Source organism: Galleria mellonella, unplaced genomic scaffold (genome assembly GCF_026898425.1).
Source record: "Galleria mellonella isolate WM207_F2 unplaced genomic scaffold, CSIRO_AGI_GalMel_v1 utg312, whole genome shotgun sequence".
In the NCBI taxonomy this organism is placed as follows: domain Eukaryota; kingdom Metazoa; phylum Arthropoda; class Insecta; order Lepidoptera; family Pyralidae; genus Galleria; species Galleria mellonella.
In genome coordinates, this window is record NW_026442074.1 from 3,420,118 (window position 1) to 3,447,500 (window position 27,383).

The 27,383-nt window shown below is 33.6% G+C and overlaps 3 protein-coding genes and 1 non-coding gene across 6 annotated transcripts in view; 3 read left to right on the plus strand and 1 right to left on the minus strand.

Moving 5' to 3' along the window:
• Window positions 1–719: 719 nt before the first annotated feature.
• On the plus strand, window positions 720–2,767 carry LOC113513608 (uncharacterized). Its single transcript, XM_026897601.3, has 2 exons — window positions 720–768; window positions 1,534–2,767. The coding sequence occupies exons 1-2, from the start codon at window positions 730–732 to the stop codon at window positions 2,731–2,733; spliced, it is 1,239 nt and encodes a 412-aa protein (XP_026753402.2). The 5' UTR covers window positions 720–729; the 3' UTR covers window positions 2,734–2,767.
• Window positions 2,768–4,993: 2,226 nt separating this feature from the next.
• On the plus strand, window positions 4,994–6,362 carry LOC128200920 (jerky protein homolog-like). Its single transcript, XM_052895883.1, has 4 exons — window positions 4,994–5,099; window positions 5,408–5,706; window positions 5,760–5,962; window positions 6,110–6,362. The coding sequence occupies exons 1-4, from the start codon at window positions 4,994–4,996 to the stop codon at window positions 6,360–6,362; spliced, it is 861 nt and encodes a 286-aa protein (XP_052751843.1).
• An 889-nt stretch (window positions 6,363–7,251) lies between these two features.
• The window catches only part of LOC113521017 (T-box transcription factor TBX1-like), a 47,461-nt gene continuing 27,329 nt past the window's right edge, over window positions 7,252–27,383 (minus strand). The window contains exons 1-9 of one of the 3 annotated variants that reach the window (XM_052896079.1): window positions 24,785–24,922; window positions 24,418–24,539; window positions 23,525–23,638; window positions 22,083–22,336; window positions 20,884–21,040; window positions 19,237–19,392; window positions 15,948–16,015; window positions 9,419–9,562; window positions 7,252–9,089 (exon numbers count right to left, since the gene is read on the minus strand). In XM_052896079.1, the coding sequence (XP_052752039.1) occupies window positions 9,032–9,089; window positions 9,419–9,562; window positions 15,948–16,015; window positions 19,237–19,392; window positions 20,884–21,040; window positions 22,083–22,336; window positions 23,525–23,638; window positions 24,418–24,450 (984 nt within the window). In that variant the 5' untranslated portion in view covers window positions 24,451–24,539; window positions 24,785–24,922 and the 3' untranslated portion in view covers window positions 7,252–9,031. Of the gene's footprint in view, window positions 9,090–9,418; window positions 9,563–15,947; window positions 16,016–19,236; window positions 19,393–20,883; window positions 21,041–22,082; window positions 22,337–23,524; window positions 23,639–24,417; window positions 24,540–24,784; window positions 24,923–27,383 lie in introns of those variants that run through there. The other 2 variants (XM_052896078.1, XM_052896077.1) reach the window with 2 other exon arrangements.
• LOC113519193 (U1 spliceosomal RNA) lies at window positions 17,904–18,067 on the plus strand. The gene has a single exon (XR_003402309.2). It is a non-coding gene; the product is annotated as a U1 spliceosomal RNA (small nuclear RNA).

Genomic DNA, 27,383 nt, shown 5'->3' on the forward strand with positions numbered 1-27,383 from the left:
GTCCTGAAAAAACCTTTTTACCCCCCTTTTGAAGAACCCCATGCTGTAGTCTCTTGGGAAAGCCTCGGCAGGGTCACAAGATACAGCATTGCTCCTATATTATTCCTTATGCTCTACGTTTATTTTTTAATGACTAAGGCGTTAATTTTAAGTTTTATTATTTAACAAATTGTAATAATCTCGTATGATTCCGTCATAGAATAGACCACCCCATCTTTTGTCATGGATACGACACCCATGAGAAAGGCAACTAAGGAAGGGCAAGGGATGGGCAGCAGCGTCCCTCTTAAAACATCCCCAAAGCCTAACTGCAGTTACCAATCCGCATACCAATCGTGGCAACTACTGGCAAAACCCCTCAAGGGGAGGCTTATCTTCAATAGTGAAAAAAAACAAAAGTTGATATGATGATAATGACGAAAAGAATAATAATAATCGGTCCAGAATTAAGGAAAATATTGAATATTCTCCTTTTTGAAGTCGGTAAACAATAAGTCAAAGAATGAAAATATTTGAAACATTACTAAGTATACGCTTTTACCTAATACTAATTATCAATATAGCTAATTGAAAAATAAAACAAATACAAAGAGTATATTGGTAATTTTGTAATTGCTTCATCAAACTTTGTAATGCTCGTGACAATAATATTTTGTTACAAAATTATATGATAACGAGGTATATAAAAGATTTGAAGTAATGTCATAAAGGCCATATTATCTTGGCACCATGGCGCCTTTCTACGTATTTTTGGTGTTTTTAATTCAGGTAAATATATATAAATTATTATAATCCAAGCAACTTATAGGGATTAGTGTATAATTATTTAATCACTAGTTCATCATTCAATGCATCCATTATACAATGTTACATAGAGAAGTAATTATGCGAATTTGATTTTATTTATTTAAATTAACCATACTTAATAATTCAATAAATATATATGTATATGTTTTATGTAACTTAGAATGGCAAACAAGCTCAGGACCCATGTGATGGAAAATAGTAACCATCGATAATAGACATGAACAGTACCATGGACATAACAAGGTATACCCTGTCGCCTATGATACACCTCATGCCTTGGCATTCCTAAGGACTAAAGTGTTATGCTGCCTCTATACGCTGTAATTTCACTGCTGGCTATAAGGAATATGTCCTTCAAACCGAAACCCAGCCAATATGATTGGATAAATGGATAAACTTTTTTTTTTCATTTGATATTTTTTCATTTGAGGCTTTTTAAATAGGATATCTGATATTAAAAATTCAAAATCATTACTGTCTGTAATCATTCATATAAACAGATCTCGACTTTTAACTTGTAACTTTTAATAAAAAAATCTTATAATTACCCACAACTGAATTAATAGATGACTATCTTATTGAGTAATACATTTGACCAAAACAATAATTTCTGACAAATTCATCTGGTTATCTTGATAACAATAGGATAAGTATATTATTTTATTGCAAATAAATTAGAAATTTACATATCCCCATATAAAATAATTATTCCTTTCCTTTTTATAGGGTTCCCTTACACTAGCTAACAAAGAAGATGCTTCTGAACACGAAGAAACTACCCGTGACATCTTAAAAGAGACCCCAGATATAGATGCAGTTTCAGAAATCAAAGACATTAACAAAGAATGGTTAGATATATTTTTGTTACCTGAAGATAACAATCTATTCCCGACACCATCTGCAGCTATGATGTCACAATTAACAAAATCAGACAAACCAGCAGAAGAGCAAATAGAAGACATCAAAGAACTAGCTACTCAAATATCTTTAGCAATACAAAGTGAAATGGCAAATCTTCTTCGTTACGCTTTAAAAGACTGTGACAGTGAACTTGAAGAAAACAGTCTAAGAAAGAAAAGATCAGCAGAGTCCCCTATGGATAGCTCTCAACTAGTTATGAGATTATTAAGGCATATTAAATCAAACAATGAATACCAAAATATCGCTATAGATAAGATGATGACTGCTCAGGAAATAGCAGACAAATACGGTATAGAGTTCAACCCAGATCCGGAAATACTAAGTGATTTGGCTACTGCTGCAAATGATCAAGCGAAAGAAATGACATCTATCCTTAATGATGTTTTAAAAATTAAAAACATCACGCAAAGTACCGTTGAATTTAAGCCTGTAGAGCAAGAAAGTGTAAAAAATTCTACCAATGAAGATGCCTACTACGTGTACTCTGTACAAGTCCCTGAACACGAAATTATTGCTCAACTCAATGCAGTGCCGCATCATGAGTATCATCCTGAAATAATTCAATACGTGCCACAAGATATGAATCATTATCAATACGATCTTCGTGCTAAACAAAACCACTACTATTACCCCGAATCCCAGATCGTCCCCCCTCCAGTCCATCAACATTATAACCCAGTAAGCCCAATGCCAAATTTCTACGAACCAAATACCCTCTACCCCTCCCAAGAATTCTATCCAAAATACTGTCCTACAGAACCCGTTACTACAACAACTACGATCGTCTTACCAATCGAAGAGCTTATTGAACCTGAACCACAGCTAGTTGGGGAAGAATACGAAGAAACCGTTACTTCTAAGGTGTACGTTGACCACGGAGATGAACCCGGCGAGAGCACAGTCAACCATGTAATGACCTACACAATTTCAGAGAAATCCCATTTTAAAACTCCCAAAGTGGAGAAACTTCCCCAACAAATGCAGTATTATTTCTTTTTAATGTAATTATTATAAATAATGCATGTTATTATATTATAAATATGTGTATTTAATTAAATCTACTACAAAAAGTATTGTCCTTGCCAAAAATATTAAACATATTTGAACGAGTATTAAAAACGTGGCTTTATGTCATATTACACGAAAAGTAAACGTGTTACTACTGAGAAATATTAATGTTACGAAAATTATTTATTGATAACAGTTCGCGTTATACTTTTCTGACAATATATATCTGCATTAATAAATGTTAAATTAAAATAAAATATGACTGTATATATTTTACTTTTAATAGATAATAAAAGGTAAGTAAATTCTTCAAAATGGAAACATGAATAAAAGAAATAACCCTCTGCCTATATGATACTGCTGCCTGCTTTGTCTAAAAAATCATAATATACATTTTATCATACTGCATTAAAATATCTATTGAATACCAAATATTTTAAATGTACAAAATATGAAATAAAGTTTTTACTCTACTCACATCCTTTACCATTCAAGAACCTTTTTTTTTTTTAATATTGGAATAAAAAACAAACTGTCCTAATAGAAACCAGTATCGCCAATAGATATGACAGCAACATGGGTTTAATAAAATATTTTGTAAAGCTCACCGTGCTTTTGTATTCGTCGTGCATCATACTATTTTAGAGGATAAGAAGACTTAGGTAGCCACAGCCCTCTCTGTTTTAACTTGTTGACTCGATAAAAAAATATTTTTACTGACTGAAAATATAAGGAACTCCCCGTAAAATCTTAGTATTTATGCTACACGACATCTTCTCCAATTGTGTATCGAATTTGATAATTATTTTTGCAAACAATAGTTTACTCCAGTATTGGTCTCACAACAGTTTTGTTCCTATTGATATCAGTTTTTGAAGAATAAAATCTCACTGGACAAATATATCTGTCATATCAATTAACAAAATAAAAGACATTTTGTACTTAAGGCAAATTTAATAGATTTCAATAAATATACAAACATATTTACTAAATCATGTTTCTTTTTTGAGAACCTTTGGTTAGACTTTGGCAATAGGTTTAATATGACTGGTTTGCATACATCTACCTTCACATTTATAATGAAGACGAATACAACTGATTTATATTAATTTATATGGTAACATTACATTGAATATTGCAGTGTAACTGTTACAAAATCGTAAATTACAATTTTATATTATTTATCACATAAAAAGGCACTCGTTTCGATTAAATGATTATACAATAATTATGAAATAATTTCACAGACTTACACATAGATAAAGAACAGAATATATTATACCTCTATCTATGGGCTTACCTACAATTCAATGTGCAGCAGACAAACTTTCTTAACAATCTCTCATCTATACAACAAGGCATCAAGATTCGTTTCTTTTGGTAGAACGTTTAAAGGTAATGAAATAAGCATAATATTATTCTAACACAACAAAAATATCACTTACAGATTATAATATATGAATAGAAACAGATTCCAAACTAAACATAAGTATTAAGTTAAAATAAATTTATTGTGTGGTAAATTATTTATTTTCATTATATTACATTCGACTATTTATCATTATAAATATAGATTTTTAAACATTTCTGTTTTTTATGCAACTTAGAATGACAAACAAGATAAGCAGGCTCACCTGATGAAAAGTGATAACAATCGCCTATAGACATGAACAGTACCATGGGCATAATAAACTGTGTCGTCCATAATAATTTTCATACGTTGCCATTCCTAAGAATTAAAATCTTATACCTCTGTATAATTTGTATCTTTTAGTAATATTTCAATATGTACTTTTAATTTTCTTCAAATTTAAATTATAAAACCTTTAAATTGTATGTTTATTTAGCCTCTCAACTGTGTCGCATCCGCTGAGCGAACATATAAATAATAACGTCATATATACTGTTTTGTCTAAACTAGCTTGGTGATAAGCTTAAATTATTGTAAACAAACCACCTCTTGTCCCTAATACCAAGAATGTACGTAAAATACAGTGGACCCCCGATAATCCGGCCCCTGTCTAATCCGGCGCCCCCTGTAATCCGACATGACAGAATTATGTTTGACAATCTTTGCTAATATAGATCACGCAAGTTTGAACAGGTCACAACTCGTACGCGCCACCGCTATTGTGCTCGACGCATATGCATTGTTTTACTTAGTTTGAATTTGACTACTAGTGATAGCGATACGGCCTAGCGTACGTTCATTGTTTACTATTTATTCATTGTGTATTAGTATATGTAGTACCTAGTAATGTCGTCACAAACCCAGAAGCGAAAGCACAAAACGTTGACAATTAAAGAAAAATGTGATATTTTAGATCGCTTAAATCGCAATGAAACTTTCAGTAGTTTAGCAAGTGAATACGGCGTAAATTATCTACAATTTATGACATTAAAAAAAACCACGAGAAGATTAAGAAGTTCGTGTCAACTACTGACTGCGGGCCAGGCAAGAGACAGACACTCAAGAAAGCTGAACATTAGTGGAAGAAGCTTTGTACATGTGGTTTCTTCAGGAAAGAAACAGGCATGCACCAATTTCGGGACCCATGTTGGCGATGAAAGCTAAGTTTTTTTTTAACAAAAAAAGATGATTTTATGGCCAGCAAAGGATGGCTAGAACGTTTTAAAAGTCGTCATGGCATACGTTTAATGACTATTACAGGAGAGAAACTTTCTAACGATGCCACCTGCAAGCCCTTTAAATTAAGATTTTTGCAAAAGGTGAACGATTTTAATCTTGACCCGTCACAGGTGTATAATGCAGACGAATCAGGGCTTTTTTGGCGTGTGATGCCTAACAAAACTTTCGTTTCTTGTAACGAAAAAGACGTACCTGGACGAAAAGTGAGTAAAGAGCGTGTAACCATACTACCATGTGCTAATGTGCATACACACGCGCTTAAGATGGTGGTCATTGGGAAATCTAATAAACCAAGGGCATTCAAAAACATTGATTTACCTGTACACTATTACGGACAAAAAAGTGCATGGATGACAAAAACCTTTTCAAAAAGTGGTTTGATGAATGCTTCGTACCTGAAGTTAGAAAATGGTTAAAAGATCATAATTTTCCTCAAAAAGCGTTGTTGCTTCTTGATAACGCTCCCGGTCATCCGTCTGAAGAAGAACTGACAACTGAGGATAAATGCATCACTGCGATGTTTCTTCCGCCAAATTGCACTGCACTGATTCAACCAATGGACCAGAACATCATTCAGTTTGTTAAGCAAGACTATAAAAAAACCTACTTTTGAGAGCCGTATCAAAAGACCAACCATAGAAAAAACTTTAAAAGAATTTAATATAGTCGTAAGTGCGTTACCGTCATCAACTATTAAATCGTCTTGGAAAAAGTTATGGCCAGATATAATCACCACTTAGCAACGATCCACAAAAGTGTAACTTCGGAAGTTATAGAACAAGTCTCTACTGAAACACAGATAAGTCCGGAAGATTTGGAAGTCTGGTACCGTGGAATGGATAAAGAAGAAAATGTTTTTCTTGAAATGTCTGACAAAGATATTATAAAAGAGGTTTCTAATAATACAACAAACGATCAGGAAGATAACGACGACGTGATTGCAACATCCACAAGTCACAGATCAAGACGCAGTTAACGCTTTTGAGCTATATACATCCTACAACGAACTTTTACTTTTGAGAAGACTGAGGGACAAAGCTCTGATCTCGCGTTATAACAACCTTAAACAAAAAAAAATTGATGAATATGTATTTCAAAGCTTCATAATTTGATATAGTATTCACTACATGATTTTGATTAATAATTCTTGATTATTTTGGTAGATATGTATGTGCATTTATGCTTAATTTTATAATAAAACGTAAGCTCTCAATTGTTATTTAATTTACTAAATTCGACTTACATAAATTAAGTCTGATTTGTACTTCAAAGTACATACATATGTACGTATAATATAGTATAGACTCTCGTCATTAGATATGTAATTTGTCGGATTGTACTCTTTCGTAAAAAAATCCGGACTATAGGGGTCTTAGGCAGTGGTCTATAATCCGACAAATTCGATAGTCCGACACTGCCCTGCATAATGTTTGCCGGATTACCGGGGGTCCACTGTAATGAAATAGGAGGCCCACTTAAGTGTCAATGGAAGAGGGACTTTTTTTGGTCTATGATTATAAACAAGTGCTGTATAAAAAAATGTATTGGAACATAAGCCATTTTATTTTTATTTTATCAAGTATATAATATTGTACAAAAAATATATAATTTTACATCCAGCAAGGTCTTAGTTTTTTAATAATTGACAAATAAAAGGTAATAAGGTGACCCCATTTTATTTCTCATAGAACAGTTGCAATGCAATTCAAGTCGAGTGTAGTGTAAGAAATTACATAAGGAATATAGTTGGAATATAAATCTAATCTGAATTTTGTATAATTCTAATTATGGTAGATTTTGGAAAAATCAGGATTTTTAAACCTATACGCTAAAAATACCTAGTCTGTGTAAAGTCCGCTCACGGGACGCCACAGATGTGGATTTTCCACCATTTTGCATGACACAGTTGAAAGGTTAGTTTTTTTTTAATTAATTTATTTAGTTTATTTAAACACAGTACAGTTTAACTTAATTTAAGTACTTACAAGTATTTATACTTTAAACTTCATAAAATAATAAAATCTTCTGATTTTAAAATCATGCAAAGTACAGATCATTTACAACAATAAACAAATACTGGATTTCTACAAATTTTATAAAGAGTTTTAGTTAATACATATTTTCACATATAATTATATACTTACAATTAGATATAATAATAATATGGCACAATGTAATTTTCACTTCAATATTATAAAACAATAAAATACAAATTGGCTTATTACAAGTTTCGCCTATATTTCAACTTCTATTCTCTATCAGATAAAGTCAACTATCTTTCATCAGACAGGCTTTTACACAAAGATATTCCATTTAATTTTTTTATATGGCATACATTAATAAAATACCAGTATACCTAATCGAGAACCTGTATAAATATTAGCTATTAGCTATTTGTGACTTCGTACGCATGGATTTTGGAAGTTTTACCCGGTTAGGAAATAATAAAAAAAAATAATTATATCTCGATTTATGTATTTTAGAGAAAGTTGTTCAGTTTCATGTTTAGCCTTATAAATACAGTATTACACTGTCAGTATCAAACTGAAATAAACTACTAACTCTTATAAAACTAAACAACTTTTTTTTTATTATTCATTCTAAACCGTTCATGTGACAAATTATTGATTATTACTATGAAACTGAACAACTCATTCCAATCATTCATATTAAACTGATCACTTGACTGTGAAATTTATACAGTTACATTTATACTCCTTGAATAAAATTATTCAGTTTCATTAATTTGAGTTGGATTTTGACTTGTTATATTTATGATATTTACATAAAAAAACTATATAAAACGGAATTAAATATGTATACAAATAAATAAGTGGATAAATCTATAAAATACAAGAAGTATATGTAATAGTTCCTAAGATAATTATTTTAAGTACGATTTTGAAGTGCAAAAAAGAAACTTTTAGAAAAGAGAATCCAGTGCCTTGGCTTTTAAAATAACCAAACTCAGCAAGCAATAAAAGCAGAAAGAGTCTAGACGAATATTTGAGAAATAATCATAATATTAAATCATTTAAGAATTTATTTTTTAAAACATTATTGATTTCATTTGAAAAGTTAAATATTTAGGTGGCAATAATACTGCCTTTCTTTAACAGAATAGCATATTTCATTAATAACTACATTTCTATTCTCTCAAAACTTTCTTTTGAACTTAGTCAGAGTTCAAAAATATATTGTTTGACGAAAATTTGAAAACATCTCTCACTGATTCCTTTATTTTTGTTCCTATGAAAATAATAAAATAGACAGAAATAAATATTTTTGAAACATAGTATCATTTTTAACGATGTCTACTTACATGCACAACGGAAATTTTATGAATTGTCTTTTTCGACAATTCTTTCCACTTCATCTGGAAAACTTCTTAGTACGTAAGGCGCTTTGCGTCACAGCATCTCGCCTAGCGCTGCGGACTGCAGCTCGCAGAGACCGCGAAGATGTCGGTGTCGTATTGAAACGACAAACAGTAAGTTTATAATATTTCCGTTGTGCATGTATGTAGAAATGAATATTTCCCTAATACCTACATTAGTACATTCATCCAGATGTATTCTCAATCTCTGGAGCACTCCCGCCGGCTGTCTTTAGTCACTACACACTAATCATACGTCCGGGCGTTAGCTATCTGTGTGCGTAATACGCGCTGTATGCACTGTTGTGTCCCGTATGTGGTTGGTATCTGGAATTTAGAATTTTTTAAATTAACCACTATATTTTTGGAAGTTCGTGTAATTGAATTAATCGACTTCAAAATTGGAAGAGGTTCTATATTTGTCTGTATTTTTATGTATGTTCATCGATTTCTTCATAAATTAAATATTAATATAAATTAAATTTATTTTTGTAAATAAACTACTATTGAACTAATTTTATCAAAATCGACTCAGTAGTTTAGTTTTTACGTCAGAACTACTGGTTTTACCATAATTGAAGTCGAATATAATCTTATTATATTTTTATAACTTGTAACGGTGGTATAAAATAAAATGTAATAAAATAAGTCCTGACCGCACTGGGTGCGCGTGCGCGGCGTAGAGCGGGCCGCAGGCGCTGGGCTCGGCGCCGTACGGCTGCGCGAGCGCGCCCGCCTCCGCCGCCGCCTCGCGCCCGCCGCGCCGCGCCGCGCCGCGCGCCGCCGCCTGCTCCGGCGGGCTACGCGTGCCCGCACAATACACCGGGGGGAAACGGATTGTTAGTAATGGACACTGAGAATCCCATTGCTAGCAATATACCCAACCAGGTCGACCTCCTCGCTGTTCCCCCTGGATACTATCATGGTTAATTCCTGATGAATTCATCATGATAGGCTAACTGGCCCGTTTTCATTCTCATCTATCACCCTTCACTGGTGCTCCGCCAGCGTATCCCGTTAGCGCAGACGGGGTGACCATACCATTTTCACCCAACAAACAAAAAAAACACAATACACCAATTATAACTAGCTACTCTTTAATAGGGGGAAATAGACGCGGTCTGGAGGGAAAGATATTATTAGTAATGGGGATGAGCAATCCTTTTACTAGCAATATCCTACTGTTACTACTACCCGATCAGGTAGACCTCCTCGCGGTTCCCCCTGGAAACCATCTTGGTTAATTCTAAAGGAATTCGTCACGATGGGCTAACTGACCTGCTTTCATCCTCACCTATTGTGAATTTACTAGGTACAGAGGAATAACACCTGAGTCCTCAGGAATGGCAACGCATGGGGGGTATCATGGGCGAAACAGTATACTCTGTTATGTCCATGGTACTGCTCATGTCTATAGGCGACGGTTACCACTCTCCATCAGGTGGGCCGTCAGCTTGTTTGCCATTCTAAGTTGTATAAAACAAAAAAAAAACCTATCATCCCTTACTGATGATCCGCCAGCGTATACCGTTAACACAGGCGGGGCTATCATTCCAATATTATCCATTAAAAAAAAACTGTAACATACTCGGCCGACATAGTTAAGAGTTTTGTGTTGGAATCTCATTAGATCTAATTATCAGAAGATAGTGTTTTTCAAACTTTTCCTTAATTTAAGATTTTTATATATAATATATAAGTTATACATTTTAAGATATTTTTAAACCCTATACCCCTCCACTTCTGAACAAAAACCACCATTAATACCCACCATCAATAACCACCCATAAAAAGATCACGAATGAATGGATGAATGAAATGCTAATGTGTGCATATCATCAAAAAAAAAAATAAAAAAAATTCTTCATAATTGTTTCTACCTACTGCACTTATGTTATAGTAATTAATTTTTTATCACTATCACTACATAGTCTATCTGTCCCTATATACTCTTAGATCTTTAAAACTATGCAATGGATTTTGTTGCGGTTTCTTTTAATTGTTAAGAGTGATTTCAGAGGAAGGTTTATATGTATATAACATCCATAATATAGTACAAAAAAAATGATAATTTTAGAGGTTTCTAATGTGATGTCGTAAATAAACACATTTTTTAACATTTCACCCGTGCGAAGCCGGGGTGAGTCGCTAGTTATTATTATATTTAATATTGCTGCTTACAATACGATACGAACATAGTATACAAATTAGTACAGGGTTATATAAAACAAAATGTAACATGTGTTTTCGATTTTAATGTTTCTTTTTCGCGTATCATAATGATAGGAGCGCCCGCTGCCCGCCCTGTAGGCGGAGTCGTATTACGGTCTTCGCGTTAATACTTTATTTTGACAACCAACGACAAATGACACCCATACGTCACGCGTAACATTATTAATCGCCTGTACCGGGAAGTAGGAGCGAGAAAGAAAAATATGATAAACGTTTTTTGTCCCACTCAGGTCGTAAATGTTTGCACACATGGGGAATCGTTTAACTTGTCCCGATAATATAATTAATGACTCCGTTGTTTAGTTTAATACGCCGGCAAAACCATTTACGTATTCCTATTTATACTATCTTATACTTACCTTAATGTTTTTAAAGCATTCCATAATAATTTGTTTATAAATCAAACAAACATACAAGTGTACTCGTAGCGATGTATCTACGAACTAAGTTGAATATAAAGAAGGAACAGGGCATAGTAGTTGTTGTTTGAAGTTTGAAAGAATCAAACTGTAACTCGATTGATTTATCACAGTAAATTTAAATGTTATATAAAGTTCAGAATTTTAGAGATATGAGTATTAATAATGAGTATTACATTACATTATTGTAGATTTACTACACCAATCAATAGAAATCAATAACATATTTTTTTGAAATTTGTCTATTTATCTGTCTGTGTATTTGTATGTATGAAGGATAAGTAAACTGAAGCGGCAATGGACTGGACAACTTAGTGTAAGACAACTCCCCCCCCCCCCCATCAACCTTAAATGGAGTGACGACCTCGAATGCATTACAGGAAGTAAGTGGACGCAAGTAATTCAGGACCATTCTTTATAATATTCTATGGAGAAGTCCTATCTTTAGCAGTAGCCGAAAAATGGCTGATATGATAATGATTATGTTTGTTTCGGCATCACGCAAAAACTACTACACCAAATTAGATGCAGTTTTAACTGTTGTATTCTAGAAAGTCTAACTTAAAAACATATATACGATTTATCTTAATACACCATCTATAAGTGATCTGTTTTATTGGTTTTCCTATTAAAATAATTATATACATATATACTTATATATATTATAAGTATATCGTATTTTTTAATGGATGATAATGGAATGGTAGCCCCACCCGTGCTATCAGTATACACCGGCGGGGCACCAGTGAAGGATGATAGATGAGGATGAAGTAGGTCAGTTAGCCCATCGTGACGAATTCAACAAGAATTGTTCACGATGGTTTCCGGGGGGAACCATGTGGAGGTCGACCTAATAAGGCATATTACTAGCAATGGGGCTGTCAAACTCCATTGCTAACAATCCCATTCCCCCCAGTACATCGTATTATATAGGGATGAAACAAGTCGAGTCAAAATTAAACCAGCACATTGCCGAGGTCATGTCTACAATATATCTCATCTAGACAGGTCAGACTAATTAATTAGTCCGCAAAAAAAGCACTAACCGTTCTAGCGATAGGTATTGGAAAATGTACTCTTAAACGATTGGCTACTCTCGCGGAACGTAAATTAAACAGTTTGTATATAAAACAGAATGCAGTTTGCGGCAACGTACGCTGTGGAATAACAGCGGTCGAGATTTACAGCCGTGGGACGGCCAATGCAGTGGCCGCAACGGCAGTAAACTGTAATATAAACACTCGGTGCGCAAGCGCAAAGCGCTTGATTGTTTATTGTAAATGTACAGTTCTGGTGAAATTCATTTTTCTCACTTATATATATTATATTTAATTAACAGTAGCAATTAGTTATTTTTAAATAACTTTAAGAACGAAGGATAATCACGATTTGCCTGTATCATCGTGTGTGTTCATGTGTGCCGATTATAAATTAATGGCTGTTTATAATTAAAAAGGATAAAGAATCACATTTATAATTAGCATTTTTTAAAGCAGAATAATGCAGAACATCATTATTTTTTAAAGTCTATAATACAGTTTTTTAATGGCAATAATTTTTAACCCATTGTCGAAGAAAGGAGTTTTTCGAATGTATATTTTTATATAGATACCTATTATCTTATTTTGAAAGAAATTACTTGACGGATTTTATAAATGATTAAATTCTTCTTGAATGTAAGAGGTCTTTATAAAATTTTGATGATAGCTTTCTTAATACTATATTAATAGTATCTACCTATATCTAAAAGAAACTATGGCAACTAAAATTTATTTTAGGATAGTCGAGATTTTTATGATTTTGTCCTTTGTCTAATTCTGCACTGATAAATTGCGGAATAAAAAAAGTAAATTATTCAATATTCGAAATTCAAAACTTAAAAACATTAAAGCGTACTCGATGCATTTAAAAAATAAAGAATTGTTTTTTTTTATTTTACTATATAGTTTCTCCAACTTTTATTTCTTTAACTGTACCATTTACATAATGTGCAGTCTTTATGTAAACTATTAGTAAAGCAGCAATAGGTGAGTGAGTAGGTAAAAGATAAATCTTATGCCCCATACCGGCGCGCGATTGGATGGAAAACAGACGCGATTAGAATTATTCACTTCCAATAACTAAAGTATTATTAGGTATTACAATAAGGTACAAAATAATATAACAATAGGGTACAAAATAATAACGAATTTAAGTAATATAAACGAGGAAAAAAACATTAAATGTTCTCTGAAAAAAAGATTTTTTATTTTTCTTTTTGAAAAATTTGAAACCTATAAAACAATCGATGAATCGTCGCAAAAAATGCAGCGTTTATTGAAAATCTAACAGATGTTTTTTACACAAATTTCAATTTGGAATTTTCGCCGAAACCACACCGGATTTTTCAAGAAAGAGCTTTTTTTTTTACAACACAGGGGGCAAACGAGCATGCGGCTCACCTGATGGTAAGTGACTACCGCCGCCCATGATCACCAGGTTTCCTTGGAATCGGCAACCACGCGTAATGTCCCTGGTATTGCAGGTGTTCATAGACTATTTAATATGGTAACTATTTACCATCAGGTGGGCCGTATGCTTGTTAGCCACCTCAGTGGTTATAAAAAATTATATTTGTTATGACGGTGATTAATAATAAACCATATAAATTTTATTTAACAAATACACTACTAGTGCATTTGTACAAATAAAAATTAAATGCAAGGTATATATTTAATTTTGATTATTATCAGAATCGCTAAATCTAAAAAATATTACGTTTAAAAAGGAAATCTTTTAAAAGAAATCAATCATCGACACATCAAAGAAGCTATTAAAATTTATTACAGCTTATTATACAAACATTTTGGTTTAATTTAGCGGAAACTACACGTTCCAGAGATAATAAATTCAATACGTTCTTTTTTTACAACAGCGGGAAACGAGGCGTGTCCGCCATAACTGTCGCGTAACTCTTTACTCTATGGCCAAGTCGTAAAAGTAAATTGTCACCGGCTGTTGAAATGTATGCTCCATGGTTAACTTTGTAAATAAAACATTCATTTCCCTCTGGTTGATTCACGACCAGTATTGTGACATGGGGTGCTTAACGGAATGTGGTTTCGTTTACTGAAACATCAAATGTCATATATTTCAAGAGAATATCTCCGCTAAATTGTTGTATTTACCTACTTATTTTTATAACTCTTTATATTTTCTCAATAATTTCTCAATAACTTAGTTTTTGTATAATCTCATAATAAAAACAATACACTAACAATAATATATATTTTCCGAATGTATTCCTCGAATACAGATTGCTCAATAGCTTAGTTTTTGTATTATCCCATAACAAGTACAAAATACTAAGAATAATAGAGTTTTGCAAGTGTATGCCTCGAATACAGATTGTTCAATAACTTAGTTTCCGTACTTTGGAGGAATGGGATTTGTCAGCAGAAAAATCTGTAAGGCTAACACCTCCATGACCTGTTGTGCTCGTTCTTTTTTAAAATTCGCTGGTGATTTCTATCAATAGCAGTAATTTTATGATATTCTTAGCACCAATATTCTTTATCTCCTCAGGATATAAGATGTACTTTCCAAAGGATATAAAGCAAGTTTCATGTCTATGTGAGTGGGCTGCAAACATAAATTATGTATTGTGGCATTTCTTTCTCATTATGACAGTACATGTAAATGTTTGTTTGCCATACGCCTAATACTTAATTTTAATAACATCCTTATTAATAATATCTCCCAATGTACAAACTTACTAATAATATACATAAATGTGTAATTATTTGTGTTTGTTGCCTTATAGCACCTTAACGGTTAAACTAATTATTAATTAGACAGAATTGATCCTTTTTAACGATAAGGCCACCCATTGTTTTCTCATTGTGATTATTTCTCGTAATTATTTGTATCTATAATAAGTTTACTATTGTATTCTTTTGAAAGAAATAACAAAGAGTATCTATCTATCTATCTATCGAATTATCTATGGAATGTATTACAATAATTTATACTATCTGTGGTAATTGTCAAAATTAATATGTTGGCAACACTCTTTATGGATGTTGGCTGTATTGTTCCTTCTTTCCTCTGCCTTTTGTCGTATAAATAATACGTGTAATGTTGGGCTGCTTTTATAAAAATATATTTTGTCTTTTCTCACTGAATCTGCGTATTTTATTTATATATGCATTACTAATCACTATGAAATTTTGTATACAAATACTATATGGGATGGAAAAGGACATAGGTTACTATTTAGGTTATATCACAGTCACGCGAACGAAGTCGCGCGTAATAGCTAGTTATTAATATATTTAAAATGGTCAGCGTCTTAAAAGATTAATTTCCTTATTCATAGAAACGTGAAATATCTCACAAACCTATTTTAACTATTTTGTCTCTTAACTGTTTTGTCTCTTTCTTTTGCGCTAAATTCCTAATTGGTGGAAAGTGACAAAATACTGTTTTAGTTGTTATGAATAAGGACATAAATTTATTAGTATTAAGATTTTATTCTAGAGAGCAAAATACTTACCAATCATCGGGATCGCAGTCTCTGAACCCTTTTGCGAATGGATTGCTTGCTATTTTTAATTGTGTTATCTGTAATAATATAAAAATGTATTTTAGTAAATTATTCATTTATTTTTATTAGAGTTCGTTTTGTGAAGTTCTCAAAACAAACCATGGCCCTAGACAAAGATGAGATAATTATATCGCAGTTATAGAATCCATAGAAAATATTCCTCAAGTAAAAAAGTAGCCCGTTCTTCAATCTTTCGTTTTTCCCCTATATTTAGGTTATTTATAGACCAATTTGTACAATCTAGTTATTTTTTCATTTAACGGTTAGATTTCAAATCTATTGTCTTCGACAATTTATCAAGTCTGTGAGGGTTATATATAAAATACTTATCTTACGAATATGTTTATGTAAATCGTATTACTGCCTATTTTTATTTTTAAATAACAATTAAATTCACTTGAAAAGGTTTGCTGGAAGAAATCTCTTATTAGAAATAAGCTCGCCTTTTTACATTATGTTTAAAATTAATTGTTATTAACATTATGTTTGTATACAATAAAGAATAAAGAAAATAATCCTTACCACCATATTTATAAAGTTTGAAACTCATTAATTAGTAAAATTACGCTTTGGGGAGTATTTAGATTCTTTTATTTGTTCTTCTAATATAGTTAATTATTTGTTATAGTTATGTTTTATGTAATAATGTATATACAGTAGAATCTCAATTATCCAAACATCGATTGTCGGAATATTCGATTGCCCGGACTTATTCTTCACGGCTCTAATTACCGATTTAGATGTGTTATTATGTATTAACCCTTAAAAGCTTGATTTTTTAAATCAAATTAAAAAATATATAAGTGTATCCTTTATTGTGTTTAATAATGGGGAAAAATAGTAAAAAAATCAAAACGGTATTTTTATATATTTATTTTGAAAAAAACATTTGGTATCTTTTTTGATACTTTAGGCATAACGGTAATTAAAATATTTACATTTATTTAACAATGAAACAAATCAATCCCCGGTATCAAATTTGAAACTTCAGGCATTTAAGGGTTAATTGTGTAAAAAAGTAAATAAATAAAATAAATAAAGCTCTTCACATAATAAAAAAATTAAAACTCAATTATGTATTGTTTGATTTGAAATCGATTATCTGGATTTTCGATTTTATGGAATACCCCTGTAGGCCGACCATGAAATGATTTCCGAAATTTCGGGGACGAACGAAACAGAAATTTGATGTTAAAATTACATAATACATGCCGTTTAAAATGATTAAAAATGTTAAAATATCGTTCCTCTGGACTATTAGGATAGGATTTATGATGAACGAAATGTTAAGCTTCATTTACTGGCTCGATTTTAGTACGAACAAAAACACGAAATTGAGCCCGAAAATTCGGAATTTCATTTCATGGTAGACCACCTGGTTTTATTCGATTCAAATAATCGAGATTCTTCTATTATTCTTCTATTTTTTATACGTGTATATATTTATTTATTTTATATATTATGTATATGCTTATATTAGTCTAATTATATGTTTATAATATATGAATATATTAAGAATCATTATATATTTCCTAAATTTATGAATGCATCACCTACTTATTTATTTATTTATATCTCGGTTTGCCCAATGTTCGACTAGTAGAAAACACCGTCCGGTGTTAAATCTGCCAAATGTACACAGAATTTCACTGTTTATTGAAGTTTAAATTCCACCACCATTTCATATACCATAAATATGAAATGGTTGCAAAATTGCTCTTAGCTACAAGCGATTATGAGCTATTAAGTGTTGGAAAATGTCGTAAATCATGATACATCATAATGACCCCCTGTCTTGTTACATTAGTCATATTATTTGTACTAGATGTCGCTGTAGTCGTTTTACATTACGCTATAAAAATGTTTTCGCTCAGAATGACCTTCTCGGCTTCAGTAAATTAAATCATACTTACCTGGCTCAGAGGCAACCATGATCACTAAGGTGGTTCCTCCAGGGCGAGGCCCTGCCATTGCACTACGGATGGGCTGACCCTTGCGATTAACCCAAATGCGGTTAACTCGGGAGTACAATTTTTGGTAGTGGGGGACTGCGTTCGCGCCGTTCCCTTCATTAAATTACAAATACTAATTCCATTTATTATACCCCATAAGTATACAAGGGGGCCATTATGAGTCGTGAAGAATTTAAAGTACAGAAATACTAATCATCCAAGGCAAGATCAAGGATAAAAAAATGCCTAGAGCAGCCGCCACTCCTAACTAAAAAACTTGCAGTAGTTTTTGTATTACCTCGCTTTTAAAAGCGGCAACTTTTAAAACTAAGATTGCCTTTATGTTGTCCAACTTCCAATAGGAGTAGAACCCTAAGAAGAAACAGTGGCAGTGTTAATAGTAGCCACCGTTAAGTAATTGTGAGTAGTTTAATGAATATTATCTTTTAAATACACTATCGGGATTTAACGCGATGTGAAATTTTTGCATGTAAATAGTACCTACATATCTGCTTGTTATTGTTTCTGTATTGCCGACTTTATTTTAATTATATTAAATATTATCTCTATAAAATTTTGACATTTTCCGTTATTCCTTTTTCAAATATCCATAATAGGTGAAAATGGAATCGCAACCTCGCCTGCCCAATCGAGCTCAGGGCACCAGTGAGAGGTCTCGGACGACTTCAAGCGGGTTCCCCGCGGCTACGGCGATAGGTGGACGAGGAACACCGGGGGGTTTTAGCCGGTAAGAGTCCGGCAGTACCCACATATCTCCTCCGAGCTATGTAGGTCTGCGTGAAGCATTTCCCCTCGACAAAAAAAAGGGCACCAGTGAGAGATGGTGAGAATGAAAGCAGGCCAGTTGGCCCATCGTCACGCATTCCACATAAATTAATCAAAATATTTTCGAAAGGAAACCGCGCGGGTGTCGTCCTGACAGGGTCTTTTGCTAGCAGTGGGGTTTTTCCATTACTAACAGTCCCTTTTGCCCCGTAGTCCCCCAGTAATCCCGTGGGGTTACCAGTGCCAACTCACCCTATTAGGGGGTAAAAGAATTATTAGTAATAAGGTCTAACAGCTCCATTGCTAGCATTACACTCTCATGACAGGCTGACCTCCACGCAGTTCCCCCTGGAAACCAATGTAAATAATCCTTGTCGAATTCATCGCGATGAGCTCTGCTTTCATCCTCAGCAATCCTCCCTCACTAGTGTCTTACCAGCGCATACCGATAGCGCAAACGGTGTCACCATTCTATTTTCACTCATAAAAAAAAAACTCACCCTATGATTCTGGTAAGCAGTGACAGCCGTGAAGCCTGTCTCCGGGAACACGAAAGTCCTGTAAGGGACGGTGCCGGGCGCGGTGCTCTGCCCCTCAGCCGGCAGGTACACCACGTGTAACCGCGGCTGGTAGCGGTGCATCGAGTTTAGTATTATCTGTTTAGCAATAAACTTCAATCAGTTTACATTCTACTACCGACTCGACCCTGCTTTGTTCGTGTAGATAGGTAAAAGGTCTCTAGTTTTTGACAATCAAATACAGCCCAAATTACTTGTAGATACTTGTAGATATTGTAGGTATTGCAGGCGTTCATAGGCTACGGTAACCGCTTACCATCAGGTGGGCCGTATGCTTGTTTACCACGTCAGTGGTATATAAAAAAAAGATAATGTAGCTGTCTATAGATGAAGGAATTTCTGAAACCGGTTAAGTATTTTTTTTAGTTTATCTATTGTAATATATTACGATCATGTACTGGCCGATAATAATATTATAAGTACTGGCCGGTAACGAGCTATTCCATTTATTCTTTCAATTAATAATTCAGTGTTCAACCAACTTGATTGCGTATCTATAAAAATCAAATTTTCCTATAAAAGTCAAATTTTCCTCTTTAAAATGTAGTTTAAATTAGTTTTTACTTGCGACTTCGTCCACGTAATCAGAATTATATTGTAGGACAGGAAAAAAAACCGATGATTGGTTAAGACGAGTAACAAACAAACTCCTTTTCAACCAACTTTAAAAAAGGAGGGATTTTCAATTCAGTTGTATTTTTTATGTTTGTATTTTTTATGTTTCACATCCCATTAATATATCGATTGGGAAAATTCTTTTCTATCTGAAAGGATATACTTCCCCTATGATTGGTCCCATAGAATTTCATCAAAACTAATTCAGTAGTTCAGTTTTTAAATCAAAATCGTTTCATTATGCCACTATTGAAGTAGTTACCTTTTTTATAGAACAATATCATAAATTGTCACATTTGTGAAGTTTGGACTAGTCACCTACCCAGACTTTGCACGGATATCGCCCATATCAGTCGAATATCTATAGTCATTTCGATCGGATACTTCATTTCGATATTGTATATTGAATAACCGATATTAAATGCATTATTTACTATGTGATTTTTTTTTTATACAACTTAGAATGGCAAACAAGCTGACGGCCCACCTGATGGTAAGTGATAACCGTGATATATATATATATATATATATATATATATATATATATATATATATATATATATATATATATATATATATATATATATATATATATATATATATATATATATATTATAATTACAATATATAGATATTGATTTATATTACCCATCCCTAATAGGGAGACGCTAGGGGGGAAAGGGATTGTTAGTAATGCGGATTATCAGTCCCATTGCTAACAATACGAGTATACCCTTACAGGTTGACTTTCCCGTGCCCCCCCCCCCCCCTGGAAACTATCGTGCTGAATTCTAAGTGTATTTATCACGATGGGCTAACTGGCCTGTCTTTTCATCCTCACCTATCATCCCTCACTGGTGCCCCGCCAGCGTATACCGTTAGCGCAGGCAGGGTTACCATTGCATTATCATTCATAAAAAAAAATAGGGAGATTTCTAATCAAATAAGACTCACATGTCCATTGTCATCAAGTTGATTGTTGGTCAACTTGAGTTTGTCGAAGGAGACCAGCTGGCGCATCCAGTGCGAGCCCGGAGCGGGCGAGTCGGGGTGCACGTGTATCCTGGGAGGCGATACCGGGTCCGCTTTACCCGCCACCACCCAGCTTGAACTAAAGCATAGAACAAACAATATTGTGTTAATGTGTGAACAATAACAAAAAACTATTATATATGAAAATATATAGGTGCGGGGGGAAGGGATTGTTAGTACTGGGGAGGTTAGTCCCCATCGCTATCAATATACCTTATCAGGTCGACCTCCACATGGTCCCCCCTAGAAACTATAGTGCTGAATTCCAGGTGATTTTATTACGATGGGCTAACTGACCTGCCCTTTTATCCTTACTTATCACACCTCACTGGTGCCCCGGCAGCGTATACCGTTAGCGCATGCGGAGTTGCCATTCCATTATCATCCATTGAAAAAAAAACTATATAGGCGCTCTTACCATTCGTACAGTTTGTCATTATTTTCCGAAACCATTACTGATGAATGAAACAAGCATTTAAAATAAGCGAACAACACACACAAATGCATATTTTTATAATATTATAGAACTTTTTCGAAAAAGCAACAACTAAATTTCTAACCAATTCTTTCCAACTAAAATTATGTTCTAAAATGGCGGTAGAATCATAAAAATACTTTTAAAAAACGCTTAAATTTAAGTTTATTTCAATAAAAAAAAAAACTTTATTGTAATAATATGAAATTAAAACCTGATTATACTGATGTATACCAAAGTAACGTAACATCCTTATGGAAAAGAATATGTACCTAACATTTAATAGATGTAATGGTATGGTAACCCCCCCCCCTGCACTATTGATGTACATTGACGAGGCACCAGTGAGGGATGATAAACGAGAATGAAGCAGGTCAGTTGGCCAATCCTGAAGAATTCAACAATATTAGATTAACCACGATAGTTTTCATGGAAAACCCCGTGGAAGTCGACCTGATAAAATATTTTGCTAGCAATAAGGTTGCTAATCCCCATTACTAACAATCTCTCCTCCTTTAAGTCGACATGTTATACGCTCAAAAAATAATTGAAGTGTTTAACGTAGCAACAGCAGACAAGCATGCTATTACATTGTCAAATAATTTAAAAGAGATAAAGTATATACTTATTTTATGCATATACTCACCTGTGAAACGCGTATCGGTATCTCTTATCATCAAGCGGTACAAAATCGACGAGCAACAAATAGTCGGCGTTCGGCAACAGGCCGGCGAGCCTGGCTTGTAATGCGGGGAACATGCGCCGGCCGGCCTTCGTCACTATCATCTCAGTGCCGAGCTCGTGGAAGCTCCGCCAGAGGGCAGCCAACTCCAGCGATGCAGTGCACCTCGCCACCGCTGGGTGAAGGGTCACGTTTTGCGACGAAACCTGCGGCGAGAACTGTACTTGGAGTTTGGTACGTCTGTCTAGAACGCGATGAATGTAATCGCTTGAAAATAGTAGAAAAATTGGACTAAACACACATTTTCTAGAAAACATCAGTTCTAAAATCACAACTACTGTACCCATTTAAAATAATAATATTAATACTGTAACTTAACAAACTACAAGTATGTTTTTACAAAATAAATCTTAGTTTTATTAAAATTTGTCCATTATTTGGGTTGTATTGTAATACGACAGTTTGATACTTTTTTTTGATGAGTAAAAATGGTATGGTAACCCCGCCTACGCTAACGGGATACGCTGGCGGAACACCAGTGAAGGGTGATAGATGAGAATGAAAACAGGCCAGTTAGCCCATCATGATGAATTCATCAGGAATTAACCATGATAGTTTCCAGAGGGAACCGCGAGGTGGTCGACCTGGTTGGGTATATTGCTAGCAATGGGATTCTCAGTCTCCATTACTAACAATCCTTTTCCCTCCGACAGTTTGATACTGTGCTTGTATAACTGTTTCGATTAGTAGAGATTTCATTTAAATGAAAATTTAACTCTTTCACTGTTTACGATGTTATGAACAATATAAAATCTGGTAAATAGTATTGTATTTCTCTTTTAGAAGAATTCAAATTTGTGTTTATAGAAATAATGCATCCAATTGCCTTTTATGATTATCATAGATTAAGGAGATTACCTGATGGCTAGTAATGATCTGATAATATTAAGCTGAATAGACTGCGTTCCTTTTTCAAGAATTCAGAAATTATTTAATACAGATTAATTAATACGTAGTCTTTTTTTTTTGGAGAAAGAAAGTGGCCAGTTTCTAAGCAAGTGTAGTAAGTAAAAACCTTAAATTACATAGATGGAGTGTCTTCATACAAATGCTTCAAGAAAAGCAGGTCAACTTATTCATACAATTTTAAGTGATGAATAATTATGAGTGATCCCTTTATAACTTCTATATTTACTTTGTTTTATAATTACTGTGTCATTTTAATACGTAAACACTCATTTTTTTTATTAAATTATACGTCAAGATACATTTTATGCGTAAATATATAGAATATTGCAAAAAAAAACAAGATAGCTAATTTAACAATTAGCTTACAAAAAGATGACCCATTTTTGAGGCTCGATGCTTTATATATATAATCTAAGGTAAAAACATATGAAAGTAACCTGGACCCTTGGCGGTGGCTGCGGCGGAGGGGCTGACTGGGCCCCGTGGTCCCGGCACGTACTCTCACTGAGGGCCTGCAGCGGGGAGTATGTACTGCGTGCGCATAATGAATTCTGCTTGACAAAAGAAAAAACATAAAAAAATGCTCACGCCTTTAACCTCAGACTGAGTTTGTCGACTGTTGCCGTTGTGGTGAACATTACACTCAGAACCATGGCAATCCAGACTTGGCCATATACATTTGAATTCAACCAAGACAAGAAACGGACATACCACCATCTATCGAATTACAGAAGTGAAAGAAGAAAATTACAACAAAAGTGGTGCCATAGATTGTCGTTACCACTTTCCTCTAGTTGGACTAAGTGAAGCTACGGTTATACTACCCAAAATACAAATACTAAATTGAAAAATTAACCCTCCGTCAAGTCGCTGATAAATGTGCCCACTGATAGCACTCTTTCTGAGATGTAATTAGAATCGCATTCATAATTTAGCAGAGAGACACAGGTTCGAATCCCGTCGGATCCAGTTTTCAGAAGGAAATCTTTCAACCTAGTATACTGAACAGACTTAAAAAAGAAGGAGGGTTTTAATTCTGTTGTATTGTTTATGTTTGTTACCTCATATCTCCGTCAGTTGTAAACCGATTTCAACAATTCTTATGTCTGAAAGGATATACTTACAGAATAGTTCCATAAAAGTTTTATCAAAATCGGTTCAGTATTTTAGTTTTTAAATCAATATAACTGGTGTTGCCACAATTGAAATCTTTTGTTTTTTTGCGAAACGCAATCTTAATTGAAATCTTAAATGGACTTGGCTGGACACGCTGCCGCGTGTAACGTATAAGATGTCCAAATGCATTTAAGAAATATTCCCCAATACTTACATCCCTGATAGGGTGGTGTAGCGACTGTAACATCGGCTGTTCATGATCACGACCGATGCGTTCCGCCAACGAAGGCGATAGTGTAAAACCACCGCGCGGACACTGGCTAGTGGGCACGATGCCTGCCACAAAAAAAAAAGCTAACATTAATTCTCTTTAATTATGATTGGGCAACGATAAATAACTTCGATATTAACTCTTTTGTTTATCCGTCTCCTTTTTTGGGAGTTCGTATATTAAGAAACTTGTAATCCTTTTTATGGAGCAAACACCAATATAATATTATTAGTGTGTAATTTTAGATTAGCAAATCATAGATTAATAAACATATTAGATACATCACTAAACTATAATAAAATTAAACAACCTCGATTATCATTTTAGCAATATTCATATCACACTACTTTGGTCACGTCTGACGTCCTTCAAAACACATAACACGTGATGTATTTTATTACTGTAAAAATCACATAATGTCCCATAAACCGTACGTCCACCCAGTGGCGGACATCTCACTCAACTAATTGAAATAATGGCGGGAAACTCAAAATACGTCTAAAATGGCCGCTATAATTTCATCGGCAGATGTCAAGACGGCATTATAAATAAGACGGGTGATGAAAACTATACTTACGTAGGAAAGACAATGATCTTCATTTTATTTTGGTATTCCAGTGATTTTATTTTAAGATCAAGCCGCTACTTAGTTTTAATGATAGTTGAAATAACCACAGATTAAAAATTTTGTGGGATACTGTGAAAAAATATAGAGCACAACTTGACGTTTTGTTACGTCTATTTGCAATATTATAATTTCTGTTGTTTATGGTAATTAATGGGCTAGCGTGTTACATCCCTAGTGTTGCAGTTATAAGCATATCTAATTATTTACTATCAGATGGGCCATATGCTCATATTCCCGTTTTTGTTATATTTTTTTTAATGAGTGACAATGGAATGGTAACCCCGTTTGCGCTATCAGTATACGCAGGTGGGGCACCAGTGAGGGATAATAGGTGACGATGAAAGCAGGTCAGTTAACCCATCGTGGCCAATTCCACTAGAATCAACCACGATGGTTTCCAGGGGGTTACTGTTTGTTTTAAACAATAGTCATGAATAACTATACCAGCAAGCAATAATAAAAACTTAAAATAAAAAAAATTTAATGTTTAAGTGTTAATAATTATTATTTCATCGTATCGTTTCAAACTCAAGTCATTTTTATTCATATAAACTCGTTTACAAAATCTTTTAAATGGTCATTTGTTTAAATCTACGGCAAGGTTTGAAAAGTATCTATTGAGAAGAGTCCGCAAGAAACTCAACAGTTACTCTTTTAAATCAAATGTCCAAACATTTTGTCTCTTCTATTTTCTATAGATTTCAAAACCTAGCCTTATATCTACTTCTATCCTTCCAGTTGATTCAGTCCCTCTTTCTACAGTGACATATTTTAAAAATTTTAATTTTTACACTCTGAAAACGGAACTATAATTAATTAGATTAAAATGTCCATCATTAGAACCAAACATTTACTATAATAATATATCACTGTGAGAAATTCTTAATATCCCATCAAATATGAGTAGCGTAACAGTTGGATTTCGTCCGAACCAACGTGTTATGTCGCCGCGGTCGCATGTATAGGAAACAATAAATTTTTTTCGCGTTCCGTTGAGTAAGGCATAATTGTCAGCTTATGAGTTATTTGTGTGGTAACTTGGGAGCTAATGTGTCACACACGTCGCTAAATCAACATGAGATACGGCGTTATTTTCGAGTGGACCGATTAAATCGCAGTCAAAACTCGATTTAATACACATATAAAAATTCATTATAGAATATTATGTTTCTTAAAAAAAAAAAAAGAACGATCACATAATAGAAATTGTTGTAAAGAGTAAATTCAAATGGAATAATAATTACTAAGAAATTGATATGAATCTAACGTAACATTTAAAAAAGCTTCGTCAAATTTAGAAGCACATTTTTAAGTTGTTTAAAAATGATAAACTACGTTCCAATTAATAACTGTCTCTCGTTTCAAAAGTAACCATATAAATAAATTATTGAACTTATTACAAAGCACTAACTAATACCATACTTAGTAATGCTTATACTACAGAATTGATAATATTCTAATATGATTTTTCTAAATACATACAGATTGCACATAGAAAATAACTAAATATAGACCAATACAAATAGACATAATTATGAATACAATTTTTTTATACCACGCAAACAAACATACAGTCCGCCTGATGGTAAACGTTCACTGTAATTTATTATTAACAACTGCAACATTAAGGGTGACACGTACATATTGCTGACCTTGTAGAACCATTAATATACATACTTTTCATCATAATCTCACATATCGTCATAGTCGTAGAATACTGACGGATCTGACAAAGATTACATATAAAGATCCGTCAGTATTCTACGACTATGACGATATGAACCTGCAATTACTAGTAAGTCTGACGCAATCTGTTAAACTGCTACGCCACTAATATCGTCAAATAATTCGTTTAATTTTTTTTTATTACTATTCAAAAATGCTTATAATTAAGTTCAATTAAATAAAAACTATTTTTATTTTATTATTTATTTATTTGTGCTTTTGTATATACGTTTCTATCATGAACAGTTGTTTGCATGGCTGTGTTTCGGTTTGAAGGGTGGGATATGGCAGTGAATTTACAGGATACAGAGAAATAATACCTGAGTCCTCAGGAATGGCAACACATGCGGGGTATCTTGGGTGAAACAGTATACTCTGTTATGTCCATGGTACTGCTCATGTCTATAGGCGATGGTTACCAATTTCCATCAGGTGGGCCGTCAGCTTGTTTACCATTACACAGGCTAACTTATCTATATAAAGGGATTTATAAAGGTATATAGGATTTATATATATAAAGGGATTTTTTTCCAATCAACGTTGAAAACACGAAAGG